Source organism: Bemisia tabaci, chromosome 4, assembly GCF_918797505.1.
Source record: "Bemisia tabaci chromosome 4, PGI_BMITA_v3".
In the NCBI taxonomy this organism is placed as follows: Eukaryota; Metazoa; Arthropoda; class Insecta; order Hemiptera; family Aleyrodidae; genus Bemisia; species Bemisia tabaci.
The window spans coordinates 48,023,151-48,044,518 of NC_092796.1; the positions used below are offsets into that span (position 1 = coordinate 48,023,151).

A 21,368-nucleotide genomic window follows, 5' to 3' on the forward strand; every position below is an offset into this window, starting at 1 on the left:
TCGTAACGAGAAATTTACTCAAATGCACTATTGCGACATCTTTACATATTTTTAAGGCTAATCGTGTGCAATTTTTGAGAAAAATTATCTTAGATGTAGTAAGGTTGGCAGCAAGTGCGGTTGGTGATAACCGTCAAAAGTTGGCAATGACCCCCCTCCAATCCACAAAAACCAAAACAAAGCACCGCCATTTTTGGGTCCTAAGCCTCTCCATGGGGCCCAGTGGCCATACTCTCTCAATATAGGTACTCTCTGCACCTTGTCCTCCAAGTCCCTCGATGGATAGACAAGATTGACGAAGAGGCTTTATTACTTTGTCCAAAAACTTCAATAATTGATGCGTTGGGTGCAAAAAGGGCATTTTTGGTTGCGGTGTTTCAGACCCTCCAGTGCTAATTTTTATTTTACAGAGGAAACTGTGGCGTGAATTTTCTGAAATTTATAACGTTTCAACACCGTGAAATCATGAAGGATATATTCAGTAAAAGTTACAAAAAATTACATCAATTTGCTTTAATCATAATGGATGAAACGTTAGCGGAGATTTTGAGCCATACTGCAACCAAGAAATGCCCTTCCAGCACCCAGCGCTTTAATTAACCCGCAGTAGCTACTACATAACATCAGAATAATTCGTAAATATCATAAAATGATGATTAACATTACGCTCTAGAGAAAAAAATTAAAGAAGCGAGATTACACTCATCCACGGGCTGATTATTGAAACTGGTAGGTAGATAAAGATATATAGCTAGATACAAAGAAGACAGAAAAATGGAGGAATCCTATCGGTGGAAGCGGGAAGTTGCATCGGAAAAAGGAGGTAAGTAATGGACTAACTAACGACGACCCACAGAGGCCCCGTAGTCTACAACAGCCACCCATTTTAACCATCAGAATCCCTCCATTTTCCCTTTATCCTCTTTTTTTGTCCTGCACATCATAGCGCCAATTGGGTGGAAAGTTGAACGGAAAGTTGGAACGAAATCCTCCGACCGACACTAGCCGAAGCTGAACCTCGGCAAGCCGGATTTGTGATACCGTTTGACGATATTCCACAGCCCATGGCAACAATAATTGAATAAAATTGTGTTGCTTTCAACCTTCCATCCAACTTTTCCTCCGCTTTTGTCTGATGTAAAGTTTGACTGTCTGAATTGCGGGCTTTAGAGTTTTCGTGGGACCCAGTTCCGTACTCTCTACACCTGGAAAGAAAATATACACGGAGAAAAAAGTTCGTGCATGGGACCCGATGTTGAGGTCATATGGATCTCTGAAGGTTTCGGATCACGTAACTGAAAACTTGAGGTCCAGCTGCCGAAGTTCGGGTCAGACATCTGAAGTACTTCGATACATACCGAAAGGTTCGGGTCACACATCGGAAGTACTCCGGTACTTACCGAAGTGCCTCGATGTCTGACCCGAACTTCGGCAGCCGGACCTCAAGTTTTCAAATACGTGATCCGAAAACTTCAGAGATCTATACACTGGAAAAAAAATCTCGGTGTATTTACTAAGAAAAAGGTTAAATTACCTAGAATTCAGGGTTCTATTCGATCCCAGTTTTTTCTTGGTAAAATTACCGTTTATGGAATTGGTAATTTTACCGAGAAATCTCCGGTAAAATTATTGAACTTTCTTGGTAATTTTACTGGACCTTGGTAATAATGCCAATATTTTTTATCGACTGTGGTAGAATTACCAAGATAAAATGGTAAAGTTACCGGGAATCGATTACCAATACAAGTGGTATTCTTACCTGAAAAAAACAGTAAAAATACCGGTTTTTAGGTAAGCTTACCGGTCTGTCTTGGTGAAATTACCAATAATTGGTAAAAAAGTGAGATGGTAAAGGTACCAACGGACCGTGGTAAAAACGCCGAGAATTATTTTTCAGTGTATGACCTCAACTTCGCACGAACATGCCATATACAGGGTGATCCAAAAGTCCCTTCCACCCCCTCTAACTTTTTACCTAATTGAGGTACAGATTTGAAACTTGGGGGATATTCCTAGGTAAAAGGGAGCTACTTTTTGGCCCCCCTAAAATTTTCAGGGGGCCCCCCTTGGGGGGGCAACGGCCCCCAACTTTTAATTTTCAAATGGGAAGACCCCCTTTGTGATAGCTCGTTCGAAAGAGCATAAAAAAAGAAAACTTTTCGCGCAAACCCGAAGTCAATATCTCAAACCGTTTCAAAATGGCGGCCGGTTAAAGTTCAAAATGGCCGAAAATTCACACTGGTTATTTGTCGATGGATTTGCGCGAAAACCAGTAATTAGAGGTATTTTGACACAAGAAAAACGAACTTGACGTTAGATTTTCAAAAAAAATCTGAATTTCCAAAATGGCCGCTGGCTAAAGTTCAAAATGACCAAAAACTGTTTTTTTTTTTAGAAATCTAAGTTCAAATTTGTTTATCTTATGCCAAAATACTCTCAAATTCCAAGTTTTAGGCAAATCCATCAGCAAAAAACCGAGGTGACAATTTTTGGCCATTTTAAACTTTAACCGGCGGCCATTTTGGAAATTTCGGTTTTTTTTGAAAATCTAACGTCAAATTCGTTTTTCTCGTGTCAAAATACCCCTACATACCGATTTTCGCGCAAATCCATCGACAAATAACCGGTGTGAATTTTCGGCCATTTTGAACTTTAACCGGCCGCCATTTTGAAACGGTTTGAGATATTGACTTCGGGTTTGCGCGAAAAGTTTTCTTTTTTTATGCTCTTTCGAACGAGCTATCACAAAGGGGGTCTTCCCATTTGAAAATTAAAAGTTGGGGGCCGTTGCCCCCCAAGGGGGGCCCCCTAAAAGTTTTAGGGGGGCCAAAAAGTAGCTCCCTTTTACCTAGGAATATCCCCCAAGTTTCAAATCTGTACCTCAATTAGGTAAAAAGTTAGAGGGGGTGGAAGGGACTTTTGGATCACCCTGTATGAACCAAACCCTGAACCGAACCTTTCGGTCAAAATTACCTTCAGATCGCTGTTGGGTTCCGGCTCCGAGCGGGTGTCTTCTTGCTCAACCAGACCAACCACAGACGTCATCGTATCAGTTGCTGCCCCTCTGCCAGGGTGCCAACCAGTTTGCTCCGTCCACAGCTCCGGGGGAACCGTGGGTTTCAAACTCTCCCTCTCCGGTTCCGCTTGGATTTTTTCGGGTTCTACTAAGAACCCCAGGGTTCCTTTCAGCCCTCCGATTGCAGGTACGCCCGTCTTGCTCAATGCTTCCCCGGTTTCATGTTTTACCGCTTCCGATGCGACGGATTTGTTTCCGGATGTTGGCGGTTCCACGGTTAGCGGGTCGTTGCCGAATGCATCTTCGTCCGGGAGAGTTTGTGGTGTCCAAGCGCCGGCAATGGAGAGAGCTTCTGGAAGACGAGCGATTGACCCTGATGCTGGATGACCGCGAGTCTGTTCGGAAAGGAGAGATGAAAACCAATAGTCTCAATATATGTGCGATTTTAGAGATTAAGAGTAGAGTCAAAACTAAGCCAATCTACTCTATACGGTAAAAGCTCGTTAAGACGAAAAATGAAGGGACCGAAAAAAATTTCGTCATAAGCGGCTTTTCATCTTAACCGTTCTCCCCTTAAGACGAAATTTTTCGGCATAAGCGGGAAAATGACGTGGACGATACAGTTTTCAACAGCCTCCAAAATTTGGAAGCAGTTTTAATATCCGGACAGCTTTCAAAATCCGCACAAACTAAAATTAAAGATTATCTTAAGTGAATGACTTTCTGAAAGATTATTATCTATCAGTTTTAAATTTTTAAATTTTATACAATACGAAATCCAAATTTTGAATTTTTTTAAAATACGCAAATTAGTTTATCGTGAACTGTCGATTGCATCTCAGTCATTCAGCAAAACAGAGGATACCCACGATCTACTCTCAACCTACTCTTTTTATGTCAAGGTACGTAAAACTAAGTCTATTTCCCCTAAGAATTGGCTCTTTTTTGTCGTTTTTACCCAATTTCAGGGAGAAAAATCGGAAATTTTTCTTCGTCTCAACCGGCTTTGGTTACGGGTCAAAATTTCGAAATTTCGTCTTATCCGTATTTTTTTTACATTGACTCTTATGGAAGTGTCATGGGACCGAAAAAAATTTCGTCTTAAGCAGATTTTCGTCTTAACCGTATTTCGTCTTAACGAGCTTTTACTGTACAAGAGGTAAGTTCAGATAGCCGCAACGCCTGAAATCCTAACCAATAACGCTAGGGTCAGGGAGCGTATCCTACCCCCTAGTTTCAGTAAAATCTGATAATTGTTTTCAATGTAAAGGCCGCCAATCTTTCGGATTTTGGCTACTGTGTCAAGTGCGTACATGAGTGGAACTATTAACTTTTTGTGGGGGAGGGGGGCGAAGGGACACCTCATCAAAGGGAGTCTAGGTGGCATCAAAAAGCACACCATCAGAGGGGTCATCAGGACTCCTTTAGCTCTTAAGGAGGGTTGGGGGGATTTTCCGAACTCCTAAGGGGGATCCGGGGGTTTTCTTTAGCTCCAGAAGAGGGGCCAAGATCTCCTCCCGGGAAAAATTTGTGAAATTGAATCGTCTCGGAGGCAATTTTGAGCGGTTCGCTCGACAAAAAATCGATCGAATTACAATTTTAAAAATAAAAGTAGTGTGACGCATTCTTTCAGCAAACCCCCTCCCATTTTTGGAAGAGGCCAAATAGATTTGTGGGAGGAGAAGGCCCTCCCGCCCTCCCACCCCCTCAATTACTCCCATGAGTGCGCATACAAAAGCATTTGACAGGATCATGTCCGCATCGTCGAGATTTGCTCTTTGCGTTTGAAACAAAAAACTCCAGTAAAATTGGAATAACGAAAGGGCAAATGCCCATCACGGCCTCTCGTAGACCTGAAATTAAAAATGCTCGAACAAAAAGTTTCTACGTGTTAAATTTCATTTTTTAGCATCATGACATTTGGACTCTGATTCAGTTTTTAAGCAGTTGTATCGCATAATGAAGGTAGCACTGGATGATCGAAGTTAGGAGTCTACTCCTATCGTCGCGCGCCCGACTCTCACTCTCTAATTTTTCGACGGACTCGATATAATTTGATTACGAGCGCAAGATTTGCTTGTTTTCCCCTATATAGAATGAAAAATCAATCCTTATAGTGCCAAAACCACATAATTCGGTTTGAATTCATGCAAATCTTCTAACACATTTTAATTTTCTAAGGTGGGCCTCATTATCCTTTTTGCACACAGTGTCTTCGGGGTTTTCCTCGCCATGTCTATAACGTAATCTTGAAATTTCGTGCAAAAATATCGAGCAGAATTCCATTGTGGACATAAATTAGGACGAAAATTTTCAAACGCAGCAATGAATATCAGTGGTTTGATAGTTTCACCACCGGTATCTTGCCCGTCCGTGAATCAGCTACGGTAACCCTCTCCGAAAGGATCTTTGCAGGCGCTGATTTTCTTGAAGCTCTTTACTATTACGACATAAACCCCCACCCTCCCTCCCAATCTCCGCGGTTTTACTGGTTTTCCTTGAGAACGCTTGCTCTGAGTACAAAACTGGTAAGTTCTCGGAGCTCATAAAACTTTGATTCGCACAAGCATGAAGAGAGATAGGTATTGCCGGACCATTATTTGAAGCCCAAATATACACAAGGATGGTCAAAATCTCAAAATGTCTCTACTTTTCGCATGCTTCAGGCAGTTTTTCCACTGAAATTGCTTCTATTGGAAAATTCGCGAATTAAATTCAGTTACGTAGTAGTAAAATACTTTGCAAGCGACGCGAATCAGCAATGAAAGTTCCTGGCGTGGGTGAGAGAAAGAGAAAAAAAAAGTATTTAACTTGAAAAATTTGACAGCTCTCTACCACTGGCCTGGAGTGTTCATGCTTTCAAACGGAGGCAAGAGGGTGGCTCTTGAGGTGGGAAAAAAATAAAACGAGAAAACTATGCATGGCTCTGAGGAGTTAATTTTCCTGGTAAAAATTTGCAGTAGAATCTGTGTTCCAAAATACCATAGACCTACAGCCAGCTGTAAGATTTTCAATAGCTTCTATAGCTGGCTACACAATTTCTTACAGCCTTTTATAGCCGATGGCGATTAAGCAACAGCCAGGCGATAAAGTGTATACTAAATGTTACTAATTACGGATGCTAGGACTTAGTGAGTTTTTGGACTACCGCTCTCTTTTTGGGCCGTAGTATGTTGATTTATTTTGCGAGGAAAGCTCCGTACTTTTGATGGATGCCTGCCATTCCTAATATGTTAGCGCGCCTTCAATTTCGTATGATACTGTGCAATACCTCTAGTGTGAAATAGTTGCTTCAAGCGCCGTGGCACGCTGCGGCGCGGCAGGCGGGCAGCCAGCGCGAGACGCGCATTGGCGCCTACAAACCTAACAGGGATACTTCACGCGTTGCGCAATGCGTGACTTTCACGTGACCATCCCTGTTAGGTTTGTAGGCGCCGCCAGTGCGTCGCCGCTCCGCTTTGTGTTAGGCTCTAATATTTAATCTGGCGGAGTCAGCGTTTTTCAACTCATGATTTTGAAATGTTTGCACGCTCTGTATGGATTATTCTCATTTTAATTGATTAAAAAAAATATGTATCAAAGGAATATATAATGTGTGTTTTGTAAATATTAAAGTGGTTCCGTATCAAACTTAATGATTTTCAAAACACACGAATTCCTACACAATTTCTTATAGCCTTTCATGGCAGATAGCGATATAAGGTGTATAATCCGGCGATAGGAACTATAGCCCGCCTTCATAATTTTTTATCGCTTCGTATAGCCCAGCTCTATGATTTTCTCCGCTTTCTACAGCCAGCTATATGATTTTCTATCGCCTCCTTTGGCCGGCCATAAGAATTCTTATAGTATTTTGAAACGCAGCTCCTATCGCCAATTTTGACCAGGGTTTGCATCGTTTGACGCAAAGAACATCTAAAAATTGTCCCTTTCCAGAGGAATTCCAAGACGATAAACGGAGAATTTATAAATGGAAATAGATAAGTAAATAAACAGATCGCAAGTTTTCCCATCGTGCCGTGTTCTGCTGTGCTAAGGAAGAACACCGTATAAACATTCGAGAGTTGCCAAATTTCCTTCGATAACATTTTTATTTTTGCGAATAAGGTATGCATATTTTTCTTCGAAATTTTCAGGAACTTCAGGTAAAATTGCGAACAAAATTATCCGAAAAATTGGAAGGCAAATATTCATAAGTTTACCAGGAAATTCCTGTTTTATCAAAGGCATTTTGGCAACGCCTGAAGGTTCATACGGCGTTCTTCCTTAGCACGGCAGTGTTGGCTTTATAAATGAATCAAGATCTTCAGTAGGGTTAATTATAGTTTGAAATTCCGACTCAACGTACTTATAGGTAATTGTTGGCAAAGAAAACTGAAAACATAAATTTGGCCTCAAATTGGATTTTTCACTGAACTTATTAATCTGAATTTCTTTTTTAAGGACCCTTTAGCCCGACATTATTACAATCAATGATGTCTCTAAAAACAACTCACCGAAGCAACAAAACCCAGCGCGAGGAAGATCACAGAAACGGTCCACATGGTTGACTGATCCGTTGTGTCGTGTTGAAGCTCCCCTAACTTTTTCTGGTCGTGACGCTTTTCTTTCAGTGTCACTGAGCTTCACTGCAGCCCGATTTCGCACTCCTTGCCATTTCTGAAAACCCCCTTTTCCTCCACCAATGTCGCGTGTCAATCTTTAGCTGCCTGAATTTGTTTCCTTACGATTATCTCCGACTTAAATTCACACTGATTGTAAGCGAAACATGCGCACTGACAATGTAAGAATAATATTCTGGTACTTATCTTATGATTACCTACTGATATATATGAGTCACTGCAAAAATGGCAAGGTATGGTATAGATTCTGGTTGAAAAGCTGAAGCCGCGTTGAGAAATAAGAAAGAATATTTCAAGAGCACTAAAAGGAGCGCGATCCTCTAAACGATCAGATCAGTTTAAGGTTTCGCTTTTATAAGACCGGAGTTTTTATGAGCTGCGCGTTTTTTGAGCTCTCAAAATGTCAGTTCTATCGTCAGTATGTATGCGGATATCGAAATTCGAATGTCGTCAACGGAAAATTGCTGCGGAGTAGACTCTTGAATGACATCAAACCTTTTTTACCTCTCTTCACTCCTCTGCCTCTTTTGAAGTTTTTTTTTTTTTTTTTTTTCCTAACCCGGATGTCAAATCGCGCACTTCTGACTTCCCCTCTTTTCCGTAAAAATAGAAACGCACGATTGATAGTCTCAGCAGTGTGTAATGTATTAGGGAGAAGAAAAATCATTCTGCCGTGCTAAGGAAGAACGCCGTATGAGCCTTTAAGCGTTGCCAAATTCCCTTTATAAATCAAGAATTCATGGAAATATTTAAAAAATATTTTTCTTCCGATTTTTCAGAGAATTTTGTTCGTAATTTGATCCAAATAGTGTAAAAATTTCAAGGCTAAATGTTCACAACGTTCCTCAAAATAAACACTTTATCGGAAGAAATTTGACGGCAGAACTGGTGACGATCCGCAAGAAAATTGACCCTAAGTCCGCAACGAAATACTCGCAATGTGCATGTTGCGCCGCGCCAGTGCTTACCGACAACAACAGTGCTGAAAATCGAACCACGAAATTCTAATACGGAACGTATTTCGGTTTGAAAATCTTCACTTTTTCCCTGTTTTCATGACAATACTGCTCGACATATTTGCGGTAAATTTTTAGAAAATATCGTCAAGGAACAAAGAAAAACTAATCAATATTCAGAGAAAACGATAATTAAGGGGCTTGGAGGACATGACGCATAAGTGCAGTCCTTGGAAAAATTGAGATATCATTGATTTCAAGTAAAACTAGTCTCAATGCATATCCTATGAATAATTCGCTCCCAAATTCTACTTTTTAAGCACTAAAAAGTCAGTATGAACTTTCTTTCCGCCATAAGGCTCCATGTAATTTCGAAACTTCAAACACGTATTTCTCGAAGTAGCAAAAACTTCACTTATGTCCTCCAAGCCCCTCAATTAGGCCTTCTTTAGATAGTGAAATGTGATAGGAGATATGTAAAGTCGCAAATCGAGATACGTGGTATGGTAATTTCACCTTCACCATCAATCCGTTCTCCATTTCCCTCACTTTTGCAGCCGACAGATACGCGAAAAGAGTCTAAAGTTGATCATAGCGCCTGGATGCAACTATTCGTACTCCATGGATGCGCGTGTTGCATGGAAAAATTTGAAGGCGCCCTAGGTTCTCTTGCTTGCACCAAGTTGCGCCGCGCCGGTGCTCAGTGACCTCAACGGTGGCGAAAATATCGAATCGCTGACCTCAAATGCCATAGATTTTTGGGTTTAAAAATTTTAACTCGTTTATCACTTTGTCATGTATACTGCTCGACTTTTTTGCGCTAAATGTTTAGACAATATTTTGTCAGAAAACGAAGAAAAACAAACAGTATGTTGGGAAAAAACTACAACTAGGCCTCCTTTGGATAGTGCAATGTGACAGGAGATTTGTAAAGTCGTAAATCAAGATACGTTGTTTGGTCATTTCTCCTTCACCTCATCATCGGCTTTAAACATCTGATTTTTCATCCCAACTTGACTATGATCGTTTTCTTGGAAAAATCACTGTGCCCGAACATGTCTACGTGGTACAAATGATTGTAGACAGCTACCATTTTTTCCACGAAAATATCACACAAAAGAACTATAATTATGTCTGTCGCATATACTAACGAAGTTGTACAGTTTTTCCGTAGTGCTTTATACTGTGCGTGAGAGGTGGGAACTCTTCATTAAACTCGCAATCAGACTAAATTTTGCAGTGAGAAAGACTTGCCAGAGTTGGTTAACTCGACAAGTCATCCATGAAAGTAACGATCTGCAAAGAGAAACTATTGTTGTAGCTTCCTTTATGCTTTTATGACAATGAGTTCTTACGAGCACTTACGTGCCTTACGTGCCATAAGTTATCCCATGCAGAAAGTGGTTTTACCAGATAAGCCCGAAAGCCTCATAGGAAGTGCAGTCTACTTATTCCTCTCATTGCATCGAATTGATCTAATTATAAAAATGGTATAACTCATTTCACCTATTCCACTAATGATAACCAATATAGTATTTACAGCTTTTCTACGTTTTAACATTAATATGGCTGTGCGGTATCGAAGAGACTCGTTTGAAGGGCAGAAGTTGTTAAATTTCAATTTCCGATTTCGAGGAAAGGTGTTTTCAGTATAGACGGACTGAAATGTTCTTCGAAAGGCCCATAAATTAGGATTACATTTTGCCACGAGGGATCAATATTTCGGGCTCATCCATAAAATCGTCTATTTACACAAAGAATTCAATCGCACTTACGGGTTTTTCCTCATTTTTTTCTTTCTTTAACGTGAACCAGAAATAGTGATTCCTGATCGCGGAATGTTTTAAAATTGAAAGATTAAAACATTTTAAAAAAATAAAAATGAACCATTTACATAGGGTTGCTCTGTAGTGTGAAAATTATCATTTCTATGCTAGTTTCCCTCGATACGGAATCGACAGTGCATGTTTCCTGTCAACGTTATCTAAGCACGTTACGTTGCTCCATTAGCGTCAATTTATTTCCTTCTCCAATCTGTCTTTTTTTCCACCCTGAACGACGCATTTCCCCACATCAATTAGTCCTGTAGCTTCGAAGTATTGCATGTCAGCAGTTGCGCGTCATAGGGTGAGGGAAATTCAAAAAAGTTCCGGATCGAGTCTTGACTGTATTTTCGTGCTTTGCTGACGTAAAGGCCTAACCCCGTTTTTACGTGAGGCACGAAAAACGTGAAGTCATAGGTACGCTGCCGTTTAGAGGAAGAACGCAACGTCGCAGGAGCATACTTAAAAAAACTTAAAAAAGTGAATTTTTTCTGTGAAATTTTCAGATATTTTAGGTTGAACCACAAGTAAGACTTGCTGCAAAACAGTTGGAGGAAAATATCAACAAGTTCTCCGAAAAATGTTTCCTTTATCAAAGAATTTGGCTGCATCGGAAGATTCATGCGGTGTTTTTCCTTAGCAAGGCAGCATGTACGACTGCGGGCAGATTACTGAAATTGGTACAGACGAAGCAGTGGACAAAAAAGACGAAGTGAAAATGAAGTGATCCTGTTGGTGCATAGAAGCGCTGGTGTTCGCAATGGACAAAGGAAGGTAGGAGTATAGGCCAACAACCACCCGTTTCAACCAATAGGGTTGCTCCATTTTCTTGTTGACTTCTTTGTCAATCGCTGCGTCTATCAAATTCAAGAATAAATCTGCTGACCTTATCTGAAAATCTATTTTCACGCTCTTGCTGCAAGCAAACGTAACTGAAATAACTGTCTGTACTTTTTTCAAAATTTTCGACGATTTTGAATTTTTGCTTCTTTTTACTGAAGTGTGGCAAAAAATGGATAAGTGCTCCTATATGACATACTTTTTTTATGCAATCACCATGAGCAAAGCCACCCTTTTTTCTGGAGGGAAAAGGTGCTTTTTGAGCCGAATTGAAGTGGTATTGAAAGTTTTTCAGATTGAATTTTGTCAAATTGTAGCTGCTAGGAAAAACGAAAACTGAGCACTGACTTTTAGAACACAAAAAGGGTGCTCGGTGTGTATCGTTGTTTTTCTAGTTTCAGCATATTTACTCGCACTATCGAGATTTGAATAACGAGTTTCAATCATTAATATTCTAGGTCCGCTGCAGAGGAAAGAAAAAAATCAGAACTTTTCCCTAGCGGCACAGCTTAAAAAATGATTGGAAAAATAAGAGACTGATGAGTTTTTTTAGTTTAAAAGTTACACTTGAAAAAATCTCATGAAAATGTCATCAATGATCATTCTACAAGAATTTTACGTACAAATTCGTGAGTCAGGAGATAAAAATAGTTGAGAGAGAAAGAGAGAGCTAAATTTCGTGCTATATATTCTGAAAAAATATTGCGAGGCACCTATATTTCTTTTTTTTGTCCAATCTACAATTTTTTCACGGGTCTGTTGGTAAAAAAAAAATCTTTGCAATTCACGACGTGTGCGACTATGGGGTTTCTCAATTGTATTATTATTTTTATTTTTTTCATATATGAATACCTTCACCGAAAGTAACAGAATAGAAGAAAAATACAATAAGAGAATAGTTGAAAACAAATGTATTTCTTTTTTCTTTTTAAAATTATATTGTTGTATAAAAACTTAAGTCTAAGGAGACATGTATACATGTAAGATCGCTGATACTTTTTCCTTAAATTTAGGTAGAGTAAGGTTACGGGATTATCAATTTAATGGGTGGCTAGTTATGATTGGTCCTGGGAAATTTTAAATAAGATCGTAATGCAGATACAATCTACACAGGTAATTCGACAAGCATGCATAATAGTTTTTACAAATGATCGGAACGGTTGGTTAGATGTACTGGGTGAGGTACAATATTTTCCACTGATGTATGTTCTAATACCTACATTCAAAGCTGCGTAAATTTACTCTAGAAGTGGTTGAATTTTTCAGAAGTGATTTTTTTCGCTTCCATGCTGAATGGTCTCACAAGATGAGGCACAATTCGAAACGGACCAATCCACGTTACATTTAAATAGATTCGAGTCCCTAATTTTAAATGAATTGAGGATAAAATTCAATTGACTATATTTGAATAAGTCGATATTATCTTCTAAAATTGCAACATCGCAATTTTTTATAGAAACTGATTTAAATATTCTATTCTGTGCTTAATACATTTTATAACCTGAGAGGATGATTTTTTTGCGAATTAAGTCAAAGAAAATGAAAGCTTTCCGTTTTGATGTTGACCCAAAAAAATCTCTGCTTCCAAAATCTGACAACCTTTTTTCTAGAAGTGATTCGTTAGAGGCGGTATCTCCTACTTTCAAATAGGAGACAACCACTAATGGGGCTTGGATCAATCACGAAGGATCTGCGCGTGAGGTTTTAGTACGTCAAGAATGATGAAGAAAAAAAGACTTCTAAAGTTCACATGTTTTTCGTGGATATGACACTGTGCTTAATGTTCTGCGAGCGCACACAGAAACAGAATGCGTGGGAGGGGGTTCCTTACGCCCAAACCAATCTGCGTGCGTTTTAAGTGGTTCCTGGAACTGTTTGTGCTAAACTTCATGCTCCACTACTCTGCTGAACATATACGCATCGTCGGACAAAATGAATTTTCTTAGCACGGCATATACAATACCGTTTACACCTAACGTAACGAAGCCGATTATTGTCAATAACACCCACGAAGGGATTCCCAAACTTCCTGCAAACAGATAAATACACACAAAATTATCATCATAATAAAGAACTTCTCAATATCAATATCATTCAACAAATGTTGTACGCTGATTATGGCCTACTAGGCATTTTGTCTAATAGTGATCCAATTCTGAAGAACTGTTAAGTTTTTCACGTTTGTTCTTTTTTTTATATAAAGGTCTCTGAATGGACCTATCAACGTTTTGAATAGGACATTCAACAGGGCATTTGGGCATTTTAAATCATGCACAGTGTGCTTTACCTAATCCAAAATGTTCTATTGACACGAAAAAAGTATTTCGAGATTGCGCTCATTGCTATTTCGCCTTCAATTTTTTGGATAGGCAAAAAACATCATCCGTGCAGCAATAGTTATCTCAAGGGTTTGCGTCCCTCTTCAACTAAACATTTCACCGGAGGGATTTTGGCAACTCTCGAATGTTCATACGGCGTTCTCCCTCAGCACGGCAGTATTACCCGAAGTGAGGCGTGCTGAGGATAAAGAATAATCTCAAACTATTTACGTGCGCATTTACGATGAGCATGCACTAAAGCCGGGAACGAAGGCAACAAGTTGTCTGGCCGGCTTTTCTTGAGCCCTCCCCTCCCCCCTCCCCCCTCCCGCGTCTCGCGCCCCGCGATGCAGCGCGGAGGATCCCGATGGCGGCCTGGCTCGACCCTCGCTCCACCCCTACCCTCCGCCTCCCGCGGCACCCCTGCAGCGGCTGCGCCCACCCCTCGCCCCTCGCTCCACGCCCCGCCGCTTTTCACAGCACACACGCCCGGCCCCGGTGTCCACACCGTCCACACACGACACGCGACATATGCAGCCGCCCACGAATCGGGAGCACTCCGCTCCCAGGAAACCAGCGCCCGTCAGCAGGTCGCTCGATCCCAGGAACCCGGCTCCCGATCCCCCTCGCCCCTCTCGCTGCATCCTCGCGCCCTTCCCCGCCCCGCCCATCCCTCACAGCTGCATCGTAGCTGTGCTGTTAGAGTTGCAGTGCCCGGCTTTGAAGGCGTTCCAGGATTCGTTACTTCCGCGAGCCCGCTGCACTATGAATGGATTTGAGTTACGCTCAAACTATCAATTCGTTGATATCGGAACCAAACGCGATTGAGAATCAGACGCAACCCAGTAAAATAAAGTATCGAATTAAAGTGAAAAAAAAAGCTTTAATACATTTATTCCTTTTTTATTATTTCTTAACTCAAGATTGTTGCCTTCCCATAGTGTTTCAGGCATATAATCATTTTAACGAAGTGAAACCAAATTAGATTCATAATGCGTGCATAATTTGTTTCAAATGTTGCTTATTTTGATATAAATATTGACAATATAAATAATTTAAATATGTGTTTTTCTTTAACGCTCGTCGTAAAAACAATGATAATAGTTTCTTAATAACTCGCACAGAATGGGTTTTTTTCTTTTTCCATTTCTACTCGTTTAAAAATCGGAAAACTACTGTCAGGAGGGCTTTTTTGAACAGTGACTAGAATATGCTCTTAGTCTGGCTTTAAGAACTTGATGAATTTAACCAAATTCAGGCAATGAATGAAATCCTATAATAATATGGAGCTTGAAAAAAGCGTCCCGTATATCCTAAGCGTCTTGACGGGTGTTGCAAGGACGAGAATATGTACCAATGCTTTCTCTATCGGCGACTGGATGTCTTGGGTTAAATAGACATTATTTTGCAAGAGTAAGCACTATACATGACTGTATTCCATCAAAATTTTCAGCCCGCTCGTTGGCTCAAGGAATTTTCAGTGGAAAACAAAGGGAAGAAAAAATACACCAGTAGCCTGTGCGTTTCATACACCGCTCTTGTGCTTAGCTGTTACCTGCAGAGGTACCTACCTACGTTTAAAATTTTCCGATACCATAACTTACTACCCAAAGTGTATTTAATACGTACTTACGGTAATACGTTCTGGTGATGGTTTTTCTTCCACGGAGTATTTTGCGTCTACCTTCAACCTCCGTGAACATGACAGCCATGATAACTGAAATTATAAAGATGTCAATGCTAGATTCATGGAAATATACCCTAAAAAATTAAACATGCAAGCAGCGAGGGAATCAATTTGCATTTCCATTACAATAAATTGCATTCCTTACCATGATTTATTTTTGGTAATGTATCTTTTTAAAATTAGTTTTTCAATTTTTTGAGAAAAAATTGTCTTGGTTTTAACTTCGTTTTTTCATTTGTTTTTGGTTTGTCACGTGTTTCAGGTTAATAATATTTTATTTTCACTGACATAATTTATACATACATCCAAAAAAACTATCTAAGCTCCACAATGAAAATTTAAATTTGATACACCTCTCCAATGCACCTACCAAAATTGTAAAAATTTGATCGAAAACAAGGATAAGAGTGATAATAGAGGAGGTAGGATCAACAATGCAAAAAGAACATATGTTTATGGGAATCTACGTTTTATGGGAGCCAAGAGGGCATTAAAATTCTAGAGGTAAATTTCTTGAAAATTGATGATTTTCAATGGAGATACAATAACCCATAGATGACCAAGCCTGGTCATATTGACCTGAGGCTTGCTGAAAACTATACGAACTATAAATATAGGTCTACAAATACATCTAAAAAAAAAAAAAAAAAAAAAAAAAAAAAAAAAAAGCAGACGACAAATTGAAAAAGAAACAACAACAATTGCGTGTCGACACAGCCAAAATCGGGCCTCGTTTTTTAACTTTTTCCCCGAATCCGAGCAACACCTTATTAGCAACCAAGAGCGGAGCATTGCGAGTTCACGCCTAGCGTCATCGCGCCTTCAATTTTGCAGACGCAACACGGACATCCATCAAGTACGAATAGTTGTATCTCTACGCCGTCATCAACGCGCATCCTTCCCCTCGTCCTATTTCCATATTGCGTTTTTTCTCGTTTGTTTTAATGGTGGTGATGCTTCAAACGCATTCGTCAAGCACGAATAGTTATATCTCTGCGCTGGCATCAAGTCGCGTAGGGGCGGTTTTTCTTTTTTAAATTATTTGAGAAAAGTTAAGGTCGAGTTTGCTCAAAATATACTACGATGTGTGCAAATCAATAAAAAAATTTAAGGAGAAACAAATGGACTAAAAACACGTTTAGGAGTCTCTCTGAAGTGCCCTAAATGGCGCTCATCTAAAATTGATATTTTTGCAAGAGTTGTGTCGTGTTTGGGAATTTTTTTTGACGACTGCATACCCCAAGAAATCCCATGCCGGGTCCTACTATCTCTCCTATCTAGAGAAGTTACATATGTCGGATGAGGAGGAGGCTGAAGAAGGGTCAATATATCACCAAAAAGGTGAAAAAAAATTATTATCTTCAAAAACATGGACATAACAAAAATGATACTTCAAAAACTGCCAAAATCAATTCATTTACACACGGCTCAATTTGACCTGATTTAGCACCTCGTATATGAAAAAAGTCTGGGGTATATAAACGTTAAAAAAAATGATTGATAGGTACTATCAAGGAATGAAAAAATCCGTTTACATTTAAGCATTTCCTAGGTAATATACTATGATTATCATTTTAAAGTAGAGAGTGAGCTACTTAATGATTAATCCATTTTCAAGTGAAAGTCCACACGATCAACGTAGACAGTACATCTTTATAGTTGATCATAGCTTTAAGCCGACATCATAACACAATATCTAATCCCCTTACATTAATACCTCTTTATTTTATCACACTAATTTTTCCTTGTTAGTTCCGTGCACCCTCTCAGAAAAGTATTAATTTCGAACAGTAATTCAGGGACACACAGATACCGCAAATCTGGATCAATATATTTAAGGATGACTTAAAAGAGCATGTTGTTTACGAAATTTGTACATTCGCTCGAAAATCCGTCCCCGTGGTGATCGTAATTTATTTCTCAGCGAGTGCAGCATGGTGTCAAAATTCAAAAGTTAAATTTCTGTTTTGGATGCTAATATTTAATATTTTTCTTTTTCGTTGCATCAATATTTTCCATTTAATCCATAAAATCGATTCGCCAGCATTCACAAATCCCTGAGTAACTAAGAGGAATCGTTTAAAATTTCATTCTTTGTTTAGGTAAAGTTTACAGTACCTCGACGCATTTCACTGATGAAGTGCTTATCCAGATAAACTTTAATTTCGTCGTTTGACCTCCTGCGTGCATGCTCAAATCTTTCGCTCGTGTAAATAATCTTACTCTATTTTCTTCTTTTTTTCAGCGTAGGGTTCAGTTTACAAATAGAAGAGATTTCAAAATGTAAAGGGAAAATCGTTTTGTTCAGGGGCCGTTCATAACATACGTAACGCTGAAAATCGGATTTTTTTACTCCACCTCTCCCCCTCTAAATACATCCGTGGAACAGGTCTAAACCTCTCAAAAAAATTACGAAACGCTCAGTGCGAATCCCCCTCCCCGCCACATTAGTGTTTTTCATTAATTTGGGATGAAAAATGGCCACCTTTCGCTCCCTTCCCGGTAACGCATACACAACCCTCCCCTCCTCCCTCCCTCCCTCCCTCCCTCCTTCTGTCTCTCTCCCTAGATCGTTACGTGTTTTGGACGGCTCCTTACCAGCCTCCTCATCGAAACTCATCGTCTGGCTTTCAAAATGTGTCTGCAGGAAAAAAAAAATAATTAAAAAAAGAGGGAAAAAAGAAAAAAAAGATACGAGAAATTCAGTCATGTGCAGTTTTCATCGAAGGTCACGAATGTACAAACGCCTGACTGTTACCAGTGCTCCGACTCATCCCTAAAGTGCGTATTTCCGCAACACGTTTGGCATGGATATCGCACTCATACTTCCTGAGTTCCGGCCCTGCAGCACAGCATGAGAGGCCACTCCTCTCGTGGAGCTGTGACGAAATGACTCACACTAGAATTCGTTTTTATCTCATTTCGTCACTTTTACGTCGTGCTGTGGTGATTAAGCTTATAAAAATCTATTGTGTGCGCTTTTTTAGATTGAATTTACTTTGATTAATTGTTATTAAATATTACAACTGTTTACTTGTAATACAGCAGGAGACCACATTTTTCCTAAGATCGAATTCCCAAATATTATTCCGCAAAACATAAAATTTTCAGAATAGCATTGGGATTCCTTAGGAAAAAATTCGCGATGCTGAAATTTAGGACTACCTACTTAATATTTATGCGTCCATCCCTTGGCAGAGAATACGCGAAAGTGCACCCTTTTTATTCTGTACCGTTTTTATAATTTTGCAGAAACAGCCGGCTTTTAGATCAAGGTTTATATCCACCTCAGTAGGTGCAGTTTCCTCCCTTCTCCCTTTAAATAACATTATGATCGATTTTTCTAATAAAGAAATAGCCACGCCAGAAACAGAATTTTTAGAGTAAATCGGCAAGAAATCTATATAGGTGGTAAATGGTAGGAAATAGTTATATTTTGGACAAAAGAAACTCGCAATAGAGCTTTCCTCACGAAAATTTACCCAGAAAGAAGATGCAATGAAAGCACAGGCAATATGTCTAATACCCTCTCTCCAGGTAGGGAATCAATTAGATACAAACATATATTTTTTTTTATCGAAAAGCCGACTGGTAAAAGGATATCGACGGTGAAACTACCAAACCACGTATCTCGTTTGCGGTGTTTAAAAATCTACGCTCACATTTTATTTTTTTGAAGTAGACCAAATCAATATCTTTCCTTGAAATTTTCACGGAATTTTCTCCTCACAAAGAGGAAAAATCACAGAAATTTTCAAGACTGGATGTTAAGTAGTTTTTCATTTAAAAAATAAAGTATGACAGGAAGTCTGCGACGTCGCAAACCGAGATACGTGGTTTGGTAGTTTCACCGTCGATATGTCATCAAGGTATCCTTGTCACTTTTTTATGTAGAGACAGTTTATGAGACTTTCCTATGAAGAAAAAACATGTTCTCGCGCAATTAATGGGTTGTGACAAACTAAGCATTTGAAATAAACATCTCACTCGCACCTACACTTAAGCATTTTTATTTTTAAACATTTTCGATTTTGTCTCATTTAAACGGTTCCTCCAAACTACTCAAAAATCCATTGCGAGAGGAGAAAATGTTAAATTCAACGATCTGAGAATTTTTACGAAAAATTATCATCGACCATTGTGTGAATCAAACGGCACGAAAAAACAGTCCTGTTATACCATAATGAAGATCCTTGTTATCCACGCTAAAGCTAGATTGCCTTGTTGGGAGCATCTAAGTATTGTTATACCTACCTACGGTTATGGAAATATCGTCATTCTGAGATAGCCCCAGAGTGTAGGATATCTGTATATGTATGTACTTAACGTCTTTCTTAAATCTCCTCGTGGAGTCCCGTGGAACAAATGGACTGCATTTAACAACAAGGGACCAAGATTTCTGATTTAAAACCACCTACCTGCGCAGGGAAACTAAAGGCAGACTGACAGAAATGTTGTTTCTAAAATGAGTTAAAAATAGTACTTCCCTCTTGCGAAATGTAGTCCAAATATGACAAGGATCTCTGTGATGGCAATACGGTAATTGTTTCCATGATATTTTTATATAGAATATTCCGTCAATTAATTAGTCTACCCATGAAAAAGACGTTCTCTGGTAAGAGCTCTTAGATACCCGAGAATGGTAGGATGCCTGCGACTTACTTGTGACGATGACGAAATAGACGAGGAATCTACGCATTTTGTCCATGGTTCGAAAATGGGTCGGGGAGCGAATCGGATGCGATGTCGTCAGGAAGAGCGCGGTCTACTCGAATGCATCTTGGCTCCAGGTGACATGACGGGAATCGACGAGGCGGGACGTTTGAGCGCCGTCACCCGAATATTTACCCGCCGAGGTGCGCCCGTTGCCCGGTTACTATCCTTATCACCCGAGATAGCGCCGTCGCCTAATCCCTCAGAAGTGGCTCAATCGGTGGATCGTCGCCGTCGGAGCCACGGCATTCTTACCATGGTAGACCCGGCAAAAGGTGGGTATGCTTAGAGTACCTGTACCTATACGGGAGAGTATTGCCATCTCCGTGCAGTGTTCCCGGGGTGCTCAATGTGCGAGATCCGTACGCTCTACCGTTCTCCGTGCTGCTATTGGCTGAGCGTCATTCTGTGACGTCACGCGTACGGATATTTTAAGATAGGGAAGCGTTTTTCCCATAAGGTTTTTGTCCGTACGCGGTCCGTGTCGGTATAGGGAATGTCCGCGCGGCACGGATAAATCCGTACGCCTGGCATCACTGTCTCCGTGCCGCTCTCTGATTGGTTCATCAGTTTTACGCTATCATGGAGCTCCAAAGTTGGACCAATGGAAACAAACCCAACCCAGAGGAACACGTGTCATCGGCTGAGAAATGAATGATAATCACACTCAAAGCTTAATTTTCGGCAAAAATATTCATCGAAGTTCAATCCGAATTCAATTCAGAAGTTGGATATGAAATTTCTATCACACCCAAAATCACGTCTAGAACTTTATAGAATTTTTCCGCAATCTTGTTTGTTTCCATTGGGCCAAACTAGGAGCGGAGCGTAGGGGCTGGGGCTGGGGTTTGTTTGCATTGGTCCAACTTTGGGGCTCCATGATAGCCGACCAGTCAGGAAGCGGCACACTTTTTTTGTGGTAAAAGGATTGAGACGGCAATACTCTCCCGCATACAGGTACTCTAGGTATGCTCGTCTCGACGCATAAACTTATGCAGCAAGGCTGTGGCAGCTTGAAGCTCCCGAATTCAGGACCCCGCAGTCCGCAGGGACGAAATCGTTGCAATAAGCACGTGGGGACGGCTGTGATAGGATTGCGCGAATGCCCCTTTTTTTACCTTTTTGGAGATGCATAGGATTGCGCGAATTGTTATGGTTAGTAAAAACTCGTTTATTTGCACGAATATTCATTATTCAACGAGGAAGCTTCAATCTGGCAACCTTAGTAGTTCGTGGTAGATAACTACATCGCGGAAGACTGTTCATTCCCTCCTCACTTACGGGCATGTCTCTCCTCGATGCCCTCGCAGCACGAATGACCCAGAGAGCTTTTATAGAAATTTAAAAAGTGAACTAGGGGCCTGTGGCCGCTACGCGGCCGCTAACAAATGAA

At 40.2% G+C, this 21,368-nt stretch overlaps 2 protein-coding genes across 4 annotated transcripts in view; both read right to left on the reverse strand.

Annotated features, from left to right (window-relative positions):
- The window catches only part of LOC109043734 (uncharacterized), a 17,135-nt gene extending 9,101 nt beyond the window's left edge, over positions 1-8,034 (reverse strand). For both annotated transcript variants that reach the window (XM_019061025.2, XM_019061024.2), the window contains exons 1-2: positions 7,513-8,034; positions 2,974-3,411 (exon numbers count right to left, since the gene is read on the reverse strand). In XM_019061025.2, coding sequence (XP_018916570.2) covers positions 2,974-3,411; positions 7,513-7,560 — 486 coding nt within the window. In that variant the 5' untranslated portion in view covers positions 7,561-8,034. The remainder of the gene's footprint in view (positions 1-2,973; positions 3,412-7,512) is intronic.
- Positions 8,035-12,151: 4,117 nt separating this feature from the next.
- On the reverse strand, positions 12,152-20,114 carry hoka. Of its 2 annotated transcripts, none has more exons than XM_072299977.1 (3): positions 19,925-20,114; positions 15,205-15,292; positions 12,152-13,286 (listed from the first exon to the last, which is right to left on the reverse strand). In XM_072299977.1, the coding sequence occupies exons 1-3, from the start codon at positions 19,968-19,970 to the stop codon at positions 13,145-13,147; spliced, it is 276 nt and encodes a 91-aa protein (XP_072156078.1). In that variant the 5' UTR covers positions 19,971-20,114; the 3' UTR covers positions 12,152-13,144. The 2 variants fall into 2 exon arrangements, with proteins under 2 accessions (XP_072156078.1, XP_018916634.1); XM_019061089.2 differs by having other exon boundaries at positions 15,209-15,292; positions 19,925-20,105.
- Between the last annotated feature and the right edge of the window lie 1,254 nt (positions 20,115-21,368).